The following is a 22,103-nucleotide window of genomic DNA, read 5'->3' on the forward strand; positions in this document are numbered from 1 at the left end:
TTAGGGCCACGTGACCGACACAGATTTCAGGAGTGCCATTTAGCAGCTGGCTCATATAAAATGTCTTCACAGCAGTGTGACCCCCACACAGGGGACACAGGGAAAACAAGATGGGTACATGGACCTTGTTAGGAATTACCTCCAAAGCCTGACGGTTCTGAGGTGACCAAGGACAAGACAGGTGGCAGGTGTGTGTGTGTGCACACAGTCACAGCCTGTGAAAGATCTCAGTGAAGGCTGAGAGGAGTGTGGGAAGGGGAGAAGCAGAGGGAACAGGTACATCTGACTCGGGACGTGGCGAGAAGAGCGTGAGCTCATGCCTGGTGGAGATGGCTCGGGGGCGCCTGGGCCTGCCTTCCTGCTGATACAAGCTGCAGATACTGCATGAACTTCAGGGTCGAGGCTGGAATCCAAAGTCTGGGCACAGCCAGGCCACACCTGCCAAGGCAGCCCCCAGGTGGCTTGGCCACCGTCAGCTTTGGGCAAGGTCAGTGCCGCTGGACAGAGGCAGCGGCCGGACTGGCCCTGTGCACGGGCACCACATGGGCTCTGCAGCCTGTGTCCCCAAACAGGGGACAATAAACACCAGCTGTTACAGGGTGACTGGTGTTCCCCACAAATTCCTATGTTAAAGTCCCAACTCCCAGTATCTCAGAATATGACTGCACTGGCATGACTTTAAAGATGTGATGAAGCTAGAGTGAAGGTGTTAGGGTGGGCTTTAACCCAAAGGACTGGTGTCCCTGGAAGAGGAAGAGACACAGAGTGGGCGCTCACAGAGGAAGGAGCACGTGAGGATACCGTGGGACTCCCTTCCCAGCTGTGCCAACACCACAGGGCGGCTGCAGACTTGGCTTTGCCTGCAGAGGAGAAGATGGCGTGGGAGAAAGAAATGGCTCAGAGAGAGTGCAAGTCCAACTGCAGGAGTTAGGCAGGAGACGTCCAGGGAGAAACAGGCCAGGGGCAACACATCTCTTTCTTCCACCACGAACTCCGGTTTCCCTCGTTTTCCTTGCACCTCCATTTCTGTTGGTTTTCGTCCTTCCCCTTCTACCCACGACAGTCGGGAGCCTGGCTGTGAGACACCACCACAGGCCCCTCATTCTCTGACCGTGGAAACAACAGCCCAAGAATCATGACACCTCACAGGGAGTCCCAGGGTGGAGCGGGGCCCGCACGTGGTCAGCTGCCCCCTCCGAGGAGCCACAGCCAACAGGGAGGCACGTCACGGTCCAGAGGACGCAGAGGTTCGAGGCAACCCCGGCTTAACCCTGGAACCGTCGTCCATCAAAGAGAAGAAGTGCATGGGCCAGACATGGCATCTGCCCGCCATTTTCCGCTTTTGGCTTAGCATTCGTGCTATTTAGGAAGCCTTTATGTTCCTCACGGCCACTTCTTATCCATACGAAACACACCCGGATATATTACTATTTCCCCTATATCCCAAGTTCCTTACAGGCCAAAGATTCTGACTCAGATTGCACGTTTGGTTCCCCCCCACCCCACACCTTCCTCTCTAAAACCACACAGCAGATTTGTCACCCTGGAAACAACGTAGCCAGTCTGAATGACCTGAAAAGCTCTCATCTCGTCTTGGGTTTTTTCTTTTTCCTCACTGAAGGATATAGGCAGATACCACCTTCTGACTTTTACACAGCTTCATCCATAGTCATAAAAGTTTATTATTGTCTTAAGAAGGAGGAAAAAGGAGAGTTACATACAGCATTTAAAGGCAGAACAAACACAGAAAGTGAGGATAAGTGTAACCCCGCAGTTTCCAGGGAAGAGAGTGTGTGGTAGAAGGGCTGCTGACTCTGTGTAGTGCCTGGTGTCAAATCAGGCCTGGGACTAAGACCGCAGATAGCGCTGAGCCTCAGCCATTTATTCAAGACTGGGACCGTCGCCCTCACCGGAGACTTTGAAGTTTGCTCGTTGCCATTTCACTATGGCGACTAAGAGGGAGCAGACTATTCTGACTTTTTTCTCCTCCACATTTGTTAGATATGAATGATGGAACATTTGACACACATGTGCACACACACAAACGCACACACTGCTCAGAGGGGAGGGAAGGGAGTGCTGTGGGAGTGGATTAATTCCTAGACAATTTATAATCGGTCGTGCTGCCCCAGACACCTCCAACACTGTGGGTAGGGCTGTCACCTCCTCTCGTAATGTTCAGAACATGTAATCCTACCCTATTGTATAAGGCTTGTTTTGCCATGGAGAAGCTTAGTCTGCATACGGACATGTTTTAAATCAGATTACATGAGTTATAAAAGTTGGGAACAAACAGTATCATATTAGAGACCCAAATTAGCATGAAAACTGTGAACATTAGCAGTTGATAAGCATCACAAGCACAGATGTGGCCTGTGACTGCTCAGAACGGATGCTAAAATAACACCAGTGAGTAAACTGCACTAAAATTTGTCCAAACTGTTGCATCTGTAGAACTAGGAGCGTTTATTTACCATTAAATAATTTCAGAATCTTCTTACAAAAAGGTCAAAAGCACCTGTGAAGTGAGAGGGCAAATCTTGTCATATAAACTGGGCTGCAAATTACAAACTGCAGCATTTCCCACTGTCACTGCTGACGGTGACTCTCGGGGGAGAATTTAAGAATTTCAGCCAGTGGTAGTTGAACAGTAACACAGAGTCAGTGTGTGTTTTACGTTCACACTTGCTGCACAGCTGGTCTTCTTGAGGGACTCCGGTGAACTTCAGGGGTACAGGCCAGTCATCAGGGCGCCCCATTTGTGTCTTGTTGGTCGGAAAATGGGGGCTACCTCAGATGTGCGTGCTTTTAGTGTAATTCTTGATTGTATGCGTAACATGATGGAGAAAAGAAATAGGTTGTTCTCGTGTTGGCTTACAAGGAGCATGGATGACCCCCAAGGAGGGATGGGTTCTGAGGTGAGTCAGGTATGAAAACAGCTCTGAAATGCAAGGGCTTTGCATGGGGGCGGGGGGAATCTTCACTGAATTAATTTGTCTGATTGCTAGAAGATTCTAATGCTGGTTAGCAGTGTTGTGACATACAGAGATTGCTAAAACTTGTTCATCAAATTGCCCCGAGGTTTCCCCAGCTGTGTATCAGGCCGTCTTGGTGACAGAGACCCCTGAGGTACTGTCCAGAGTCCCCGTCTCCGGCTGACTTCATGGTCCAGTAAATCGGAGGTGCCGCGTCCAGACCTTCCTCACGTCAGTCGGTTGAGCTCCACTGAGTTGCTTACTCACCCCCATGTCTATGTCCTCTGTTTCTCAACAGAGTTAGATGTATCCTTTGCGTTGTATTTTCTGTCTCCCTAACCAATAATTCTAAGAGCAGTATCCCTTTCCCCTGTTCTTCTCCTTTCTGCCTTCAGACGTCCTACTGCCATCTTTCTTCAGCCTAATAGCTACTTCTTGCACAAATGCTAATTGCTGTAATTATATACAATCTTCTACAATCTTTAAAGTCCGGGTCATAAATCCTGCTGCTTTCCCCAACATTTAGGTAAACATTACCTTTTCTTGTTTAGACTTTCCCCACTTAATGATTTGAGGTCAAATGACGGCTACTTATCAGACAAAAGTTCTTTATTTCAACACACACAAAAAGAGACACTTTCTAACTTGTTCTGTTTCCTTGTAATTTCTGTATCTTGCTGTATGTTGTTGTTTTTTCTTTTACCAACGCATGGCACTAGGTTGGTTCTATCTAGCACTAGTTATGTATTTCTATGAAGTTTACTTGATATTTATTTTTAATACCAGTATCAGCTGTGATAGTTGCTACATTAGTCATTGCTAATGTTTTCAATGTGATCAGCCAGACAACAGTTAGACAAGTAAAAAATACTCACTGATTCTTTTTCTTACTTTGAGCAGTATCATTAAAACAAAAAATCTTTCGGAGAGAAACATGACAAGATCCTTCAGTTCAAAAGTCTCTTTGCACAAAAAAAGTTTATCAAAGCAAGCAAGTTATCCCCCCCCTAAATCCTGAATCTTAACATGACTATTTTCACCTGCTCTGTCTGTCTTAGGACAGCTCAGGTGACGACTAGTTCTCAGTAGTTGGGTGGGTGTTCTCACACTGGGAGAAGAATCCCACATTCTCGGCAAAGCAGGCTCCACTTCTCCAGGACCTGGACGCCATGCCCTGGAGCATTGGTCACGTGTACTGACCTCCAGACTAGCATTTGTCAAATGGAGCGGCCTTACTTCCTTTCACCTGGGAGCCACAGGTGAGTACAATCCAAGGGTAGAGCCTGTGCCTCTCACGGTAAGAGCCCCGAAGTTGTCACAAGGCCTCGTATAGAGTAAGTTCAATGTTTGGTGAACCAGTAGGTGAACGGATGAATGCATAATGAGTAGGTGACGTGAGGTACATCCTTCTTCCTCAGTTTTCTTTTCGTAAACTATCTAAGCGGTGGGAACACAGTAATAGGAAAACCTGAAAGACTCTTACAGAGAAGTTGGGACCTAGGAGTCCCTGAGCCCATCGATATGGATTGAGCCCCAGTTCCTGCAGGTTATATGTGCAGCTCATGTGTTCAGGCGCTTGGTTTGACGAGGCAGACAGAATATTTCAGTCCTGTGCAAACTGACTACACTGGCCAATGTATGGACACAATTAAGTTTAAAGGAAAACGGGAAAGACATTTTCAACTGAATATTGAATGAGAAAAATATGCATTAATAATAATTAAAATAAAGCAAGGTTCTCAATAAAAATGTATCCATGTATCCTAATGAAAGGGGGAATTTCAGACAGGTCAGTATGATCAACCTAGAGTTTACATATAAAAGGCTTTGCCTCCTACAAGGAAATAGGAACCTTGGTCAAACAAATCTCTGTTGTTGACATACTTGTATGTAAATTCTAAAGAGAGTAAACTGCGGTATACACGTGAGTCTGTTACATGGAGAACAGGGGAGTCAGAGTCAGGACAGGAGGACCAGAAGTCGGAGGGTGCAGCTCCGGGAAGGGACGTCCTCAGAAGCGCTTGACGTGACTAGGGAATGACGCACAGCAATAAACTGCGGGGGAAATAAATGGCAAAGTATGAACGCCAACTGTCACAACACAAGTGGTCCTCACCACTCACCTTGCAGGCCCTGGGGATTTAACAGTGCACAGAGCGTGAGGTGTCAGCCAAGTCACACTGCTATTATTGTTCCTTGCATTGATTTCCTTTTAGTCTTTGTCTGTGGCAGCTGTCACAAGGGTCTAGCGATCCAACCTGCATAGCTCTGAGCTCGGGAAGAGCTGTACCGGGAGCATCCCTGCCCTCACTGTTGTCCCCTAGGCGGTCAAATGACCTGACGTGGATTTGGTGTGAAACCCTAAGGTCTTTCCTGGCAGATGCCGACCAGCTGGGAGGTAAAAGCCTTTTCTAATCTCCTGGAAAAGTCTGAGTGACTTGCAGAGCTCCAAGGAAAAACAGGCACAGCTTCAGGATGCTCTCCATTGCAGATCAGTGTAACCTTGATAATGAGAGACTGCACACGGCTGACACACGCTCCGAAAACACGGACTGACTGACTGACTGAGGAGCTGGAGAAAGACATCACTGCAGAGGCATGTGGAGAGCCACTGTTGTCAAGGAGCAAACTCCTCCCGGGTCTTGCTTTTTCCTCCAGTGAGAAACTGACCATCTGACTTAGGGCCATCATTGCATGGGAGGAGCTTAAGGCCCTGAGGGCCTCCAGGGACAGGAATTAAAATAAAGAAGGGCTGGGCCTGAATTCTTAGCACCTCATAATAATCCTTAAGACACTTCAGAAGACTATTGTCAGTAAGGGAATGCTTGGCTCCTGAGTCCTATTCACTTTTTAACTTATAAAACAACAAAATAATTAATAAAAATCTTGAACCATTCTTGAAAAATCAAGCTGTCCATTCCTTACTTCTGGGAAGACCTTAAATTTACGTGAACCCAGTAGTTCTCAAAACTCTGAACGGAAGAACTAAAATTGGTTTTTATTTTATGCCTAACTTGATGTTATGCTGCAAATTAAAGTTTCACGAGACATAGACACTCGTGATTATCTATGTCAGCCCAGGGTGTGAGCAGTGACTTAACGAATATCAAAAATAAATTTGCTGTTAGCGTTTTTAACTAAATAATTTTACTTCCTTTCAGCATTTCTATTTATATTTGTTATTCCTTTGTAGTAGTAGGCTGGTAAATGGTTAGTAACCAGCTCTCTGGAAAAAATAAAAGAGATGGATGGATAGATAGGTAGATAGATAAAGTTTTACTGATATAAAGGATGCATAGCACAAAAGTTATGAGTAAAAATAAAATATACAGTACTCTCTGTTATAAATTCTCTATAACCAGCTGATTCTCACAGAATACTTTCATTAATTTCTGCCCATTTTAAAAATCTGTAGCCAACCTATTACTACTGATAAATATGCATAGTTTCAACTTGAATGTACTATTTACCTTATTTTAGGTTATTTTAGGTTAATTTTAGGTAATTTTAGGTTAAGGCGTAAGATGAACATGAAACCATGAAGACATATGTTGGAATTTAGCTTGTTTGTCAATCACATAGAATAACTGCTGAATCAAATAATGGTTTTTGAAAGATGAAAGAATAATTCTTCAACTTTTTCTGTGCTCTGCACAATGCATTGGCTTCTGATATGACATGCTTTTTAAATTTAATCTGCCTTCATAACATTTTCCAATCATTCTCTTACATCTAGACAATCAACATGGCAATAAGTCAAGCCCTGATTTGAAACCTCTGCCAATTTCCATGGTGTAAATACTCCCTCCATGGTTGATTACCAGTTGCTGACATCAGTAGCTGAATGTGATATTGGGAAAAGATGCTATATAGGATTTTATATATTATTGAATCATATTGATTCATATATGTAAATAACCTCAAGAACATAGAAATAGTGAAAGGTAGTAAAATAATTAGGAAGTGATGAGTTTTCAGTATTTGTTACTTTTGGTTTTAATATGTATTTAATTGTAAGCTTACATAATTTACTTTTAGTAATGGTTCTGTTTAGCCACTGGCTTAAAAATTCTTGAAATTTCAACAACCTGTTCTCACCCGCTGGTGTGAGCAGGTCCAGGGCACACCTACTCCCCTGAGTTGTCACTAAGCTCTTGAGCTCTCTCTCAAGTCAGGGACATAGTAGCTTGTGAATAAAGGGCTAAAAAATAATTAGCAAACAAAAGGAAATAAGTTCATCGTAGTTGACTTTTTAATGTTATACATAGTGTTGTCACGATGCTCTAGTGTGATTCTCACCGCTCTGCGTCTAAGGAGCATTCATTCTTTAGTTCGTATTGGGTGAATCTGGAGGTTTTCAAGGTACAATAATAGCAGGCTACAAAAATAGTTCCGTTTTTCTGAATGTATTTCAGAGGAGGAACAGATTCTGCTCCCACAGTCACTGATTTCCTTCCATTTTATGAGAAGGGCCACTTGCTCACCAGCCACTTCCCCCTGGCCTGGATGCTGAGCCCTTTCTTGTGGCAGCAGGAGCAGCTGTGTGCCTGGCTCTGTTGTCATGGGGCAGAAAGTGGCAAATAGACACAGAACAGGGGCAAGAGCCTTCTCCCGGCTTGCGCTGCAGCCCACACGCCTGTGGGGTTGCAGGGGTGTTTCTGTGACAAATAAGATCCCAGAACTGGACTTGTGTCGCAGCTTTAGAATGAGCTACTTTGTTTTGAAGCAGGAAATGTGTTTAATTTTGGTTCAAATTTTAGGGTACAATGTTAGGTGACTCTGAGGAGGATGGTCCCAATTCAAGGGGTGCGTCCTATCGTGTAAGCGTTAGGCTCTCTGCTCAGGCCAGCTCATGGCTTTCCACTGAGCTGAGCCTTCCGTCAGCATCTGGTCTGGGAGTGACGGGTTTGACTGCAGCCATATGCCAGCAAGTCACAGAGCGGTGCCCAAAATATGTTCAGATTCTCAGTTCTGCTGCGTCAGACTGCCTATAATGGGAATTATTGTTGTGGTTATTATTATTGTTAATTTTACATTCAGCAAGCTCCAATTATTATCTTCTAATTGAAAATGGGTAGTTTATTTCTCTCATTTTATTTTCCTTATTTTAGAACTTCCCTAAAGTTCCTTAGAATGAGGTACTTGTTCACAAATTGAAAGGCCATCGGCTGGAAACATCACAATGGTTGTCACTGGTGCTTTAACTCTATACATTATTCAGAACAAGGAACAATGACCCGTTTTCACTCTATGCCTTTAAAATTCTTTGCCAATTACCCTGGAAAGGTATACCTAAGGAAAGACTGATTTGCTCAAGGCTGGTGTAGGAAAATGTATTAAAAAATGACAGTCATTGGACAGTTTGATTTTAAAAATATAAAGCAAATTGAGGTTCTGTACTTTGAGCTCTATATGCATTGAGGTTTAAATCCCCAGGGTCTTCTCATTGGAATAAGAAACTGATGACTTGTTAATAGCCTAATCATAACCAGAACTGCAAATCTTGTAAACACACAATTCAATGCAATTAGTGGACCAGGCTCCATCACTGTGAGTCAACTGAAACCAAATGTCAGCAGACAGCAACCTGGTTAGAGAGTTATGAGCAAAAAAAAATCCATATGCACAATTACATTGGTTTAGACATGCACACAAAGCAACTGGCCATTATTAATTATCTAAAGGTTAGTATGAAATCATATGAAAAAGAAACAAAAAGATAATAGGACACAGAGCAGGGAACCACTATTCCACTGTTACTATAATTACGCTAAAGAAGCTCAAACACACCTCCAAAGACCCATTCATGATGACCTTTGTGCCATAAGGCTGTGAGAGGTGACACCGCTTAACCATTCTTCTCCCACTCGTGCAGTAAGTATTTACCAACTTGGACTCTATCAGTTGCCCTTGACCTAGCCATGGCTGCAAGACAGGAGCTGAGAACACGGATTGGGCAAGGGGAGCTGCAGTCCGGCACAAGTGATGGCAGAGAGCAAGTCCTTTGGACACACACCGCTTCCCACTCGCCCCAGGCTGACTTTGGAAATGCTGCGTTGTGTTTTGGAAGAGATAAAAGTATGCTTCTTATAGCAGGAAGCACTTTTAAATGAGATACAGGATTCCAAAACTTTATAGGTCAGACATACAACTGCACCAGCCCTATTCTGTTATCCTCTTAGCTACTAAGATCATCGAGAAACCAGACCTTCAGTCTAGAGGTACTAAATGGGCACCTGTTCTAATGTCAGGAGCATTTCTGGGAGTTCCCCTGGTCTGCAAAACAGGAAATGACAGATGAGGTCGAAGGCCAGGCCTGACGTGGCCAGTCCTGCATTTAAATTGTCCTTTGAGGAGGACAGTTCCTGGGTAGCCACACGGCCTTTGAGTCACTCATCTGACTTCCCTAGGGGCACACAGTCCCCTTGCTATACCTACTTCTATACGACATGCCTTACCACCCACATGCAGCAACCAAGCTGGCGGCTGCAACCTGGCTAGGCTGTTCAGGAGGTGTGCGTTCCCCACATGGCCAATGAACAGGGCTGCAGTGTTGACTGGCAACCTCCATACACCTCAGGGGCAGCTGACCTGATCCCTGGCTGCCGGCACGGGTCTGACTCTTCCAAGGTGAATCCATTCTTACCAGGGATTGGGTTTGTGCATTACCCAATTGCAGTCAGTGAGACGTGACAGAAAGCGCAGGAGGGGGTTTCTGGGAGAAGTTGCCTTTTCCTACGAAACTGTTAGAAGAGATAGCCTCTCTTGCTCCTCTGAAGATTCTGGCGTCTGGAGGTGATGCATGGGACAACCTCGGCCCCCTCAGTACCAGCCTGAGGAGGTGGCAGCCCCAAAGACGATACAGAGACGAGACGGAGAGAACCTCGACCCGTGACAACGTTAGGCTTCAGATTTAACCACCACGAGTCTCTTCCACTCTGGGATTCCTGCTGCAGGAGATAAGACTTCCCCTACGTGTAAGCAGGTCTGAGATGGGCTTCTCTTACTTGCAGTTTGTATTAGCTATCAACTGCTACGGAACAAATTACCTCAAATCTTCCAGGCTTTAAACAGTGAGCACTTTTTACCCCTCAGCTTCTGTGGGTCTGGAATCCGGGCACAGCTTAGCAGGGTGCCTGCCCCTCGAGGTCGCCCAGGCTGTCACCAAGGTGCCATGTGAGGCTGTGGTCTCCACTAGGGGCCCTACCAAGAGTGGATCTGCTTCCAGGCCACTCCAGTGGCCGTTAGCAGGACGCAGTTCCCACGGTCAGTGGACCGAGAGTCTCAGCCCCTTGCCGTGGGGATGTCTCCAGACAGTAACTCCCAGTATGGCAGCTGGCTTCCCCCAGCATGAGTGGCTGTACCCAGAATAGAAGCCAGTCTTTTGCTACCTAATCTCACAAGTGATAAGTGACATGCCGCTACTGCTACCATCTTCTGTTCATTAGATGGGAGTCACTAAATCCATTCCATATTCAAGGGGAGGTTACAGAAGGGGGTGAACACGGGGTGGGGGTCATTGGGAACCCCTTCAAAGGTACCTACCACACAGCTGAAGGCACTCTAACAGGCCAGACCAGAAAACGACTGAAACAGAAAGATTCAGCGTCCGAGACATCAAGGCACGGATTCTGGGGTAAGGCCCGGGGCCAGTGACGTAACTTCTCTGGCTCAGTTTCTCCTAAGGACAGAGCGGTGGTGTGCACTGACAGAGAACTCACATGTATGATGCCACATGGACCACCTGGTCCTCGTAGGTACTCAGGAAGTTTCCACACGGACACACCGTTTCTTTTACAAGGTTCACAGGCCTAAAATGGAACCCAGGAGGAGATATCCACGGGCTAGTAGCCGACATAAAACTCTCACAACTGAGCTTCCCCGTCTAGAAAGAACCAGAAGTTTGAGTGGGAGCGTAAGTGAGGTGTAGACACCAACAAGGGGCAGAGAGTCACATGTCACATTTTATGAGCTCACAATCCATAGCTCCTTTTAGACGGGAAAGTACACCCAGATTTCAATGTGAGAAAAATAAAATAATAACAAACGGTTCATTTTCCTTAATGTTTTTCAAGACCTGAATTGAAGAAGGCAGGTTGCCTTCTGCCTGGCCGGGCAGCAGAGCCCGTGCTGAATGCTGTAACTGTGGTCAGTGATCAGGCACCTCTGCTTCTTAGGAAAGACAGAAGCTCCACGTTGGACGCACAGAGTTCTGGTGCACAAGCACCCAGGGCTCAGGAGCAGGCCAGACGCTCGTGGAGCCCGTCCCTGCAGGGCCCGGGCCAGGTCCCGCGGGGACGGACCCCTTGTGCAGGGCCTCCACCTCCTGTGCCACCCGTTCTTCCCTCCAGAACCAGCACTTCTGTGGGCATGCAAGAGGGGGAGAATGGAAGAGAAGGAGGGCCGGATGGGATCCTCCGCATCACATGGACCTGGGAAAATGAACTCCTGGGAAGAACTGACATGGGGCACACAAGGGGACACAGCCATGTGACGAGGAAAACGTGAGTCTCGTCTTTGCTGGCCCAGTCTGTTGCTTGGCTCCACTCTCTATTCCCTCCTCTTTTGGAAAGTCTGTGAGGCACAGGGGAGGGAAATGCTGTCACAGCACCAGAGACATGGGAGGAAGCTTTACTTCTCAAATCTGACGTGGGCCTTTGTGAGCTGCCCTCCCCAGCAGACGGCACACACGGCCTGTGGCCCCCACACACAGGGAGGCTGGGGGGAGCTGGGGCCTGCGCCTTTGCACCAGGTCAGTGGGGGACGGCGCATGAAGCCTGGCCCTTCCGCTCTGTGGAGGCCCCGCAGAGCTACTGGTCTGTGGCCATTCCCTACCTGCGAGTGGGTTGTACTCAGCTTGACAGTTTTCGCTCTGCTGTTCCTCCCTCACTGGTTCCCCAGGGAAGCGCATCTGGGGGTGAGGGGACCAGCCAGAGGAGTCCACTGAATGCTCATGGCCTGGTGTGTGGGGCTGAAACCCGCTTTCTTCAGGGATGAAACACTTGCAGCTGTCTGAGCCTCAGCTGCCATCTTTCGGACCAATACGGCTAATCCCAGATTTCTGAGCGCCCTACAACAATTCATCTGCATTCGGAAGCACAGGCAACGTCAAGACGATCAAACATTTTAAGGATGGAAGAGAAGTATTTGTAAAGAAAGATAAAATGAATTGGGATTATTTTGCCTAGAGAAAGTAATCCAACAGTTATCTTCTTTCCCCAGAAGCTGGCAGGAAGCGAGTTGTCATTTCCAGAGAAGATGGAAAAGGACCAAATGGTCCAAAGGATCAAACAGTCCAATGGTAAACAAGTATGAACTTTCTAGCACTCATGTGGGCACCAGCCTCTCACAGGGCTGAGTGCAGAGTGACTGGATACTGCTAGGAAATATAGCCTGGGACGTGCTTGCTTTATAACCAGACATCACTGCCCAGGGTGGGGGTTGGGGGGGTCCTGAGGGAGACACGCACAGGCTTGACCTATGGAGGATGCCAACTATATATGCATATATACAGTTAAACACATCAAACTGTTACACAGCTGGGAATACTGTCTGTAGTGTTTATCACTGTCCAGAAGAAATCCCAGGAAACAATGAGGAGAGCCGGATCTCAGACGGGGTGTGACAAGACAGCAACAGAAGAAGTCTTTCCTTCTGGCTATTACTACATTCAAATCCAGCAGTTTCCCCTCTGGTGCCTTCAGAGTGACAGTACTACTGCTTGGCCACTGGCCACATGGGCCAAGGGTCTAACTCATTAGCGCTCCCGGCTCTTGACCACGGCCCGCCTGTGCACTTGCAGCTTGCCCTGTGAGCTGACACGCATGTCTCATCACAGCTGTGGGGGACTGTGCTGGCCGCCGCCATCTGCAGACATTCTGAGGTTAGTTCTACTCTGAGGATCGTGAGCCTCTACCTGACTGTCTCCACCCATGCCGTATTATTTTGGCTGAAGTCTAACCACCGTCTGAGTGATGAATGGGTTAAATCCCTTTTTACAGGTACCTGCGTGGCACTCACTGGTAACAAGACACACTGCATTGAGCATTTGGAAGGAAAAGCTGCAATGGAAGGTACAAATATCCCAAGCAAGAATGGAAAGTCTGGAAAGCCAGCCCCGACACCAAGGACAGAGAGATGAGTGGCCAACACATACGGACAAGGGCATGACAGGCACGTACGTGTGGGTCTCAAGTTGGAGGCCTCGGAAGCAGCGCCTTCCCCGGGAAAGCTGAGAGGCTCTGCAACGTCTGTGTCTGGAGGAGGATAAGGCGGGGGCGGGGGGAGGACTAATTGTGGGGGCCCCCGAGCCATGCCTCTGGGAGGCTTTTGTGGCACCTGCCGTCCAACACCTACATGGAATCAATGGGGGTTACTTCAGAAGGTGAAGCCCACAGGCTCTCTGCCCTCCAAGAGGGCACATCATCACCACTCCCCTGTGCCAGGAACCATCTCACAGCTCCAAAGTCAGACACGTGGGCACCAACTCCAACCACACCCGGCAACAAATCCAACTTCATAGCACCAAATCCAACCTCACTCGGCACCACCAAATCCAACCACATCTGGCCCAAATCCAACCATACCAGCCACCAAATCCAACCTCATTCAGCACCAAATCCAACCTTACTAGGCACCAAATCCTACACGCCCAGTACCAAATCCAACAACATAGCACCAAGTTCAACAACATCCTGAATCTAAGCCAACCACACAGCTCCAAATCCCCAAATCCAACTTCACCCAGCACCAAAATCAACCATATCTAGCACCAACTCTAGTCACACCAGGTACGAAATCTCTCTCTCACTCAGCACCAAATCCAGCCACACTCATACTTGAAGGTTTTACATACATAGTGCTCTAACCTCAGGCCTATTTGGAAATATCTGCCCAGCGGTAATTTGTTTCTAGTGGGTGCAACTATTTTTAAATGCTAGGCTTAAAACTATTCTTAAAAGCCCCCTAAACGTCTCTGTCAAGTTAAAAGGCACTTCTTTTATTAATGTCAGTCTACTCCAGGTCACAGATTTGTGTTTTAGTTTTCTCTATCTGTTACCAACCACGGATCAAGTACCCATTACTTTAGCTAACCTTTAAGGCCATTCATTCTGTCAACCTGTTCCACTGTTTACAGTGACCATTTTCAACTCTGTTTTGGAGAGGGTCCTGAGTTGGAGAACAAACAGCTAAGTAGCTCTTACTAAAGTTTTAGACACTGACAATGACCACTTATCCTTGGGACGGAGGGGGTGGGTACAGGGATTAGGACAAAGGGCAAATGTGTGGGTGCCAAGTGGAGAAAATGGCATTGGAGAGGGCACCCGATGGCTTCTATGAGCTGTGATGCACCTGTGATCCTGGGGGATTATCTCAGGCAACCCCTACTCTCCAAGCCCCCACTGTATTCCATACAAATGAGATAACACTACCAAGTGATTTTAGACTAAAAACAAACCATCCTCGGCTCATGGATCTAGACACCTTTGTCACTTCTCTCCACTTCACCTGTAATGAGGGGTATTATGATTCCACCCTCTTTCCTTTGGGTTCTCTTTTCTCTTAAATGTCAGGGCCTTTGCGGCATATGTAAAAGGTAAAAAGTGGAGATTACTGTCAAACAGGGCAGTAAAAAATTACTAAACTGTTGTCAATGGACCTATAGATCTCCTGAGGCCTAGATGTCTTTCAAAGCAGCATCCACACCCGTCATCCTGAGAACCACCAGGCACACGTCAGCATCCACACTCCCGCAGCTCCTTCAGCTGTTCTCCACCTTCCCCACCATCCCCACCGTGTAAATGTCCACATCACGCCCAGAAAATGTGCCCGTAAGATATTACGGGGACTCGCAATTCCAGACAGTTTATTCCAGACTTTCTTTCTTGAGCATAAATATCTTGCCCGTTAATGCTACTGCAAGAGTTAGAAGCAGTGCTCAGCTTCCACACACGAGTAAGCCCCAGAGCGTGCAGTCAGTAGGCGAGCTCACTCACCAGTCGCGCTCTTCCTGTTCTCCTCCCGGTCCTCGACGCGCGTGGGCACCAGGGGGCTGGGCGGTGGGGGCTGTGGTGGCGGGGGGGCTGGCGCCCGCCTCTTCTTTTTCTGTAAGTCCATCTGTGACCCCAGAGACACCTGTGAAGCACACAGAAAGACAGTCAGTGCCGGCCGGGGTGGTTCTGCCAGGAGTGGGGTGCGTGTGGGACTCACAGCTTGGACAAGCTCCGTGGAACAAGGTACTCTAAAGGGGGCTGCCAGACGGCCAGTCTCCTTTCTGGGGTCCCTGGGCAGGCAGTGCAGGGGTGGGGCCTTGCTGTGTCGCCCAAGAGGGGCCCTGAGGTGACCCAGGATGCTCACAGACACCCCTCAATACCCCTCTGAGCACAGGGCTAGGGCTGTGCCCGATATTTTGTGGGGACTCCAGGCAAAGCAGGTAAGTTGGAAACTTCTCTTCAGCCTAAATATGAGAATGGGGATCCCTAGCTGTTAATCAAACGCCAAAGAGAACTATTCCTTCTGGAAGCGTTATCAAGAGCTGCCATGACTGTGCCTTCCAAGGGAAGAACAGAAGGGGTGGCTCCAGCGTCACCCTCGTCCTGTCTTCCGGTCACTCTCCTGCCTCCGCGCGTGCTGAGCTGCCAGGACTCAGAACTGCATAGGCTGACCCGGACCTGTGATCACAGCCAGGCCTCCGGCCAGCCTGGGGGGCCTGCAGTCAGCCTGTGGGGCGGTCCCATCCATGGCAGCATCCCAGCTCCCGTCCAAGACAATGACAAACTCACAGCGGCTCAAGGCCGCAGGTCAATGGAGGACCGAACTCACTGGGGAGAGGCTGCATCCACTGAGCCCCTTGCTTCCAAAAGTGCGTCACTGTCCTCCTGGCCGCCTCACCACAGAGTTGTCACCACTCGCTCTCACGGATGGAAACGTGGTGAACGAGCACTAGCGTGTGCAGAGATGTGCCAGTAATGGAACCATGACTGTGCTCGGGTCCCCCTGTCAGGGAGCTGCAGCCACGCCCTGGACCCCAGTGCAGTCAGTCCAGAAGGTTCTGAGCTCCTCCTGGGACGGGTGCCCATCAGCGCCCCCCACGGTCGCGTCCAGTCCTGCTCTGGTGGCCCCTGGTTGATTAACTCAGGCTCACAGTGTGTGCACGTGTGTGCATGTGCATGTGTGTTAAAAGTCTTCTTTTACAATTTTACCAGCAATACACATTTGTTGTAACATTTATCAAGTTATATAAGCAAAAGGAAGGAAAAACATCCACTCCATTAGCACTCAGATTAACTACCAACAGTTGGCATACGTTTTTCTGGTCTTTAGTTTTTCTTTTAAAAGTTGTATTTTTTCTATCCTTCTACTACAATATGTTATAACCACTTCTTATACCTTCAAAATTCTCTAATGTGTTTTATGCAAAACATGGACTAAAAAAAGCCAAATATTTCCATAAAGCTTAGAGTTCCTTCTCCACTGCTTCTACTCCAGGAGCAACACTACAGACTCCCTTCTCCTAAATGAGCTTATGCTACGATTTCCTGATTTTTACATGTTAGTTTTCGGCTTCCTACTCTAGATGAGGATTTAGTCTGAGATACATGCACGTGCGCAAACACACACACACACACACACACACTTTCTCTCACTTTTCCTCCCCAGTCTTTCCAAAAATTATAGCACAGGACTTCCATTCATATTTAGTTATACATGTATAGTTATAATAGATATTATAATTATATAAAACAGAAATTTTCTTCCAGAGGAAGTTTCTCCAGCTGAGATGTATGTTGACTACATTTTCTTTCTAGGTTACTTTTTTGTTTTCTCTGAACTTGATAACTGATTTGTTTTCTAACTTTTTTGTGATTGACTTTCCTAGAAATTCCTTTTCCTCTACTTTCCCCCGCCCCGCCTTGTTTCTTGGATGCTGTACTTTTTGTTTTTTAAAGTCACTTCTTCATTCCAGCGGAGCAGTCTCTATCAGCCTCCTAGGACAAGATGTGTGTGAGATATAGTTATGAGACCTTGAAAATCTAAAAATGTTTTTATTCTATTACCCTGATCAGTCAGTAGCGGTGCCTATGGAAATCGAGGCTGGAAATAAGTGTCTCTGAAAATGCTGACCCATTACTGCAGTGTCTCCCAGCCTACAACCATGCTGGGAGACACCAGGCAGGCCCCCATCAAGCTGGCTCTCGGCCTTCTGGGAGTTCTCTGCTTTCCTTCTACAAACGTTGAGGCTCCTTGCACTCCTGGAGCCCCACAATTTCACAATGGCGTTCCCTGGGTGGAATCCTGTTACCCACTGTCTGGGCATTTGTTGTTCCCTACAATCCATGTATCCTTTAATTCTGCAGAATATTCCAGCATTATTTCTTTCAGATTTTTTTCTTCCCTCTGTTTTCTCTTCTCTGTCTCTCTCTGGATTCTGATTAGTTGAACACTGAGGGTTCTAAATCAATTTTCTAATTATTCTGAAATACTCTTGCCTAATTTAAAAAATCTTTTTCTTTCTTCAAAATATCCTTTATGTCATTTTCCAACTCTGGCAAATTTTTAAAATTCTGCATCTATATTTTTAATTTCCAAGAGCTTTTTCTATATTTTTTAAAGTGCATTATGTCATGTTTCCCTGGATACAATACCTTCTTTTTTCTCTCTGAGGCTATTATTTACATCTTTTAAACTGTTTTTATTTTGTTTTCTTCTATTTTACGCATTGTCTTTTCTTTCAACTTGCTTTTTCTCCCTCTTTGCCTAGGCACCTGTCATTTCAACCTTTCCTCAATTTCTGGTGATCTTTTGGCTGATTGCCTATAATTAAGCGTGTTTCTGTGGATGAGGTCTGTTGACACACTAGTGGGATTCCCGTAGGTGCCTGGGCAGGAATCCCCCTCAGTGGGGGATCCTCAAATGTCCAAGGATTGTCTCTTCCAGGCAGGGAACCCTTCCAGCCTCCTGTCTGAGATGGAAGCTGGGCTTTCAGAGTGGGAGTCCCGTGGGACGGCCTGGCTGTCAGCCCATGGATTTCACTTCTCCCCATTCTTGGTGGACTCAGCCTGGCTGGGGTCCTGCAGTCAGCGTCTGTAGGTTCTTCCCTGTCCTGAGTGCAAGGGCCACCCTCCAGCTGTGCATGACAGGGTGGGGTCTGGAGGTCTTACTTACTGACTCGCAAACCCACCTTGCCAGCCCTCTGTCACAGCAGCTCCGGCTGGTGACAAGAACCTGTGCTGCAGGCGCTGGTCCTTTCTGACAGGCCCTCACCCAGCAGTCAGCTCTCAGTCCATCTGATTTGCTAGGGTTTTAGCACAAACACATTTTCGTTCCCAAGTGTTTACTAACGTCTCTTATTTGTCCTTCTTCCCTTCTTTCTGTCACACTGTACCAGTATTTTTTATTCATCGTCAGTGGGGTTTCAAAAGGGGAGAGACAGACTAGCTCATTTTATCAGCCACATTTTCCCGTGTGTTTTAAAAGGCTGCCTAGTATTCCATGGGATCCATGAGCCACAATTAATTCCATTAGCCTCCTTTATCACTGCCAGAATATTAAAATGATTTGGTTTGGGCTATTACAAATAAAACTCTTCGAACACCTTTGTAATTATACCTTTCCATCTTTCCAACACTCATTTTTCTTCCTCTTTTTTTTTTGAGTTTTCAATAAATGCCTTTCCCGTAACTTCTGAGGTAAGGAACAGGCAAGATCACAGGACCACCAGGCTCTAAACTTGCTGTCTCCGTGTTAAGAATCCTTGCCATGCGGTTAGCTCACACTGAGCTTGTCATCAAGTCACTGAGACTCTTTCAAACAAGTGGACGTCAAACCGTTCCATCTTTCTGTTAGCTTCTATTTATGATTTTGGCCCCTGTTCTCACTCGAACCTGGGTTGTGGGTGAGCTGGGCTCCCGAGTGGGGCGCGTGGCCTTACCCACCTGCACACCATACTCCTGCCTCTCCGCCCCATCCAGTTGTTGACGGCAACACTGAAAGGCATACAGCCTTGGCTCTGATACCTGGATTTCTTCCGCAGTGTCAGGTCAGTCCCTAATTAATCAGGACTGTTCACAGGCTATGGATTTGCCCACCTGCATTTCTTTCTAGTTCACGTTTCTCAACCTCTTCTTAAAAGACAGTGTATGTCAAATGTCATTTGTTCACTTGCTCTTTCAATTAATCAACAAGCAGATGAGTCCTTATTCTGTGCCAGGAATTACGGAATTCACGTTGCTCACAGTCTAATGAAGGAGAGAGGAGTCTACATTTACATGACCTTCTAGGCTCGAAACCCGGCCAGGGCTGTAGAGTGGGGCTTCATTGGGGACAGGGTTTCTTCTGTGAATTCATGCTGGTTCCTGGGAATCCTGTGAGATCCCACATATATAACAATAACCTGTTCTGGGGTTCTGCTAAGCATCACCATCAAGTCAGAGATAATTAGAAGAGCGGAGCAGGGAGCCAGTTCTGGCTTAGCCAGTTTGGAAAAGCAATTTCACCTGTTGAAAGAAAGTTCTGGCTCACTCCTTGTTACAAGACTTGGAGAAGCATCAAACTCCTGAACTTCTGCCAAGACAGCCCAGCTCAGCCCCCGGCAGTCCTCCCAAAGCCGATCGTAGCCACCCAGCAAACATCGGTGAAGACTATATATTTCCAGGCACAGAGCAACTCCTGATAAATTAATGAAGATAACGTGTTTGAAAAGTGTTTGGCAAGGTCTGGGATGCCACTCAACACAAGACGTAAGGGCAACATTTTGTTTCTGGAGCTTTTGTTAGTTTAAGGCGTTTAGACAAAAGTCTGCTAGTAGACATACTTACGGACTTTCAGAAAATAGTATTAACATTGGCAGCAACAAAGATTTATTAAACATTTACCAGGGGTGCCAAGTGTATCTCAGAGGACTACCTCAGACGCCCCCGGAGAAAGGTGTTTTACTGTCTGTTTTAAAGGAAGAAACTGAAGCTCGTAGGACATGACTTGCCCAAGGTCACACCGCTGACGAGTGGGCAGAGCTGGGATATGACCACGGCTGGACTGCAAGCCCACACTCTTGACCACGTTTCTTTCATCGCCTTCCCCATGCAGTAGGTCTGCAAGGAAACACCCTGCAGCTCTGAACGGCCACGTCTAGTCCTGTGACTCCATGGGCAGTGACAGCCCATGGAATTTTCACTGTCCCTTGTGGTAGAACTTCCACCCACCGGCCAGGTTAGAAACCAATCCGTGCTCGAAGATGTTGCTTTAGAAAACATTTTTGAAACCTGATGCATGTCTTTGGCACATTCTTGGAGGAACACTTGAAATCCAGTTCTGCTCGCTTCATCAAGCTTGCCCCTACCATGTTCTTCCTCCTTAGAACCAGTGGCCACTTTGGTTGGTCAGGGCTGATTTTCACATGCCTCCCACCTGTGTCTGGCAGCCAGGACACCCTCCCCTGTGGCAGGAACAGAGCCTTGGGTTTCCGGGTCTTTGCAGAAAGCAGTCATTCCACTGTGGCTTCCTTGATCTCTGCATCTCATTGTGCCAGTTATGTGTAATGTGACTGGAGGTCAGAGCATTGAAGACGGAAGAGAAGGACACGTAGGTGCCTTCCACATCTTGGCTATTGTAAATAGCACTGCCGTGAGCATAGGGGTGCAGATACCTTTCAAATTAGGGTTTGGGGATTTCTTCGGATAAGAAAGCACAATCATTGGATCGTAAGGTAGTTCTATTTTTACTTTTTTAAGGAACCTCTGTACTGTTTTCCATAGTGGCTGCACCAGTCTGTAATCCTACCAACAGTGCACGAGGGTTTCCTTTTTTCCACAGCCTCACCAACACTGTTGTGTGTTGATTTATTGATGACGGCCATCCTGACAGGAGTGAGGTGACCTCTCATTGTGGTTTAGATTGGCACTTCCCAGAAGCCTGGTGATGCTGAGAACCTTTCATGCATCTCGTGGCCATTTGGATGCCATCTGAGATAAAATGCATGGAACTCCAGGGCATTATATTAAGTGAGACAAGCCAGATAGAGAAAGACAAACACTGTACGATCACACTTACGCGTGAATTTTAAAAAGCCCAACTCAGAAAAACAGAGAGTAAAATGGGGGTTACGAGGAGCTGGGTGTGGGGGACACAAGAGATATATAAGGGCAGAAACTTACAACAAGTAGAGAAATAAGTCCTTGAGCCAGTGCACAGGATAGTGAACACAGACAACACTGGATTAGAATCACCAAACTGCTCAGAGACGAGGACGTAATTATTCCCACCACACATACACAAAGAGGACAATCGTGTCACCTGAGAGGTGCTAACATGGCTACAATGCGATCATACGGAAACGGCACAATATGTGAATGTGCCAAATCCGTGTTGCACACCTTCAATTTACACAATGTTACATGTCAAATACATTCCCGTTACAACAGCCCTGACCACCCTCCCCTGACCCCACCACCTCACTGCCCCCACCCAGCCTGCCATTCTCTGCCTCCAGGCTGTCCCTACATGTCCCCAGCCTGACCTCCCCTTTACGTGTACCCTGCCCCCTGACTGCCCCTGAAAACCACCCACCCTCTGTTACCCCTTTCCCATGCTCCAGCTTTCTTTTGCTTTACACACTTACATTTCTATGTTTGTTGATTGTCTCTTGCTCAAAAAAAAAAAAAAAAAAGGGAGTGAGGAAGGGAGTGAGGAAAGGAGGGGTCTAGAACACCTATTCTGAGGTCCCCCCCAGGTGAGAGAAGCCTCGCGGAGACAGTGCTCAGGTACAATCCAAAAGCATGACTTTCCTCCTGAAAATGTGGGGAGGTCCTCAAGGAGACAATGACATCATATCCTGGTCTTACAGGAAGCCTTTGGGGACACCCCGCACCTTGCAAGGTTCCCTAATATCCCCATGAAGAATACATCCTCCCTGGTCACCAGGGAAATACAAAACACAGGACTCTGAACCTTACATGTCCCTGGAGAATCTTAATTTCAAAAGTGACTCTTGCTGTCGGAGGATATGCCGCCATTTTTCTTTGGTCACTACAGATGGAGTAGCGCTAACCCTGTGACAGCAAATGGCAGTCTTGATGGCAGCAATGTCCGTGCTGGGTATCATCCTGGCACAGCCTGGGCCAAATTCTAACT

General features: G+C 47.1%; 1 protein-coding gene across 4 annotated transcripts in view; it reads right to left on the reverse strand.

The window, feature by feature from the left end:
* Window positions 1-22,103, reverse strand: part of COBL (cordon-bleu WH2 repeat protein) — a 185,525-nt gene that overhangs the window by 39,391 nt on the left and 124,031 nt on the right. For 2 of the 4 annotated variants that reach the window (XM_033088201.1, XM_033088202.1), the window contains exons 8-9: window positions 14,972-15,110; window positions 13,157-13,327 (exon numbers count right to left, since the gene is read on the reverse strand). In XM_033088201.1, coding sequence (XP_032944092.1) covers window positions 13,157-13,327; window positions 14,972-15,110 — 310 coding nt within the window. Of the gene's footprint in view, window positions 1-1,669; window positions 5,031-13,156; window positions 13,328-14,971; window positions 15,111-22,103 lie in introns of those variants that run through there. The other 2 variants (XM_033088204.1, XM_033088203.1) reach the window with 2 other exon arrangements.

Source organism: Rhinolophus ferrumequinum, chromosome 20 (assembly GCF_004115265.2).
Source record: "Rhinolophus ferrumequinum isolate MPI-CBG mRhiFer1 chromosome 20, mRhiFer1_v1.p, whole genome shotgun sequence".
Classification (NCBI taxonomy): Eukaryota; Metazoa; Chordata; class Mammalia; order Chiroptera; family Rhinolophidae; genus Rhinolophus; species Rhinolophus ferrumequinum.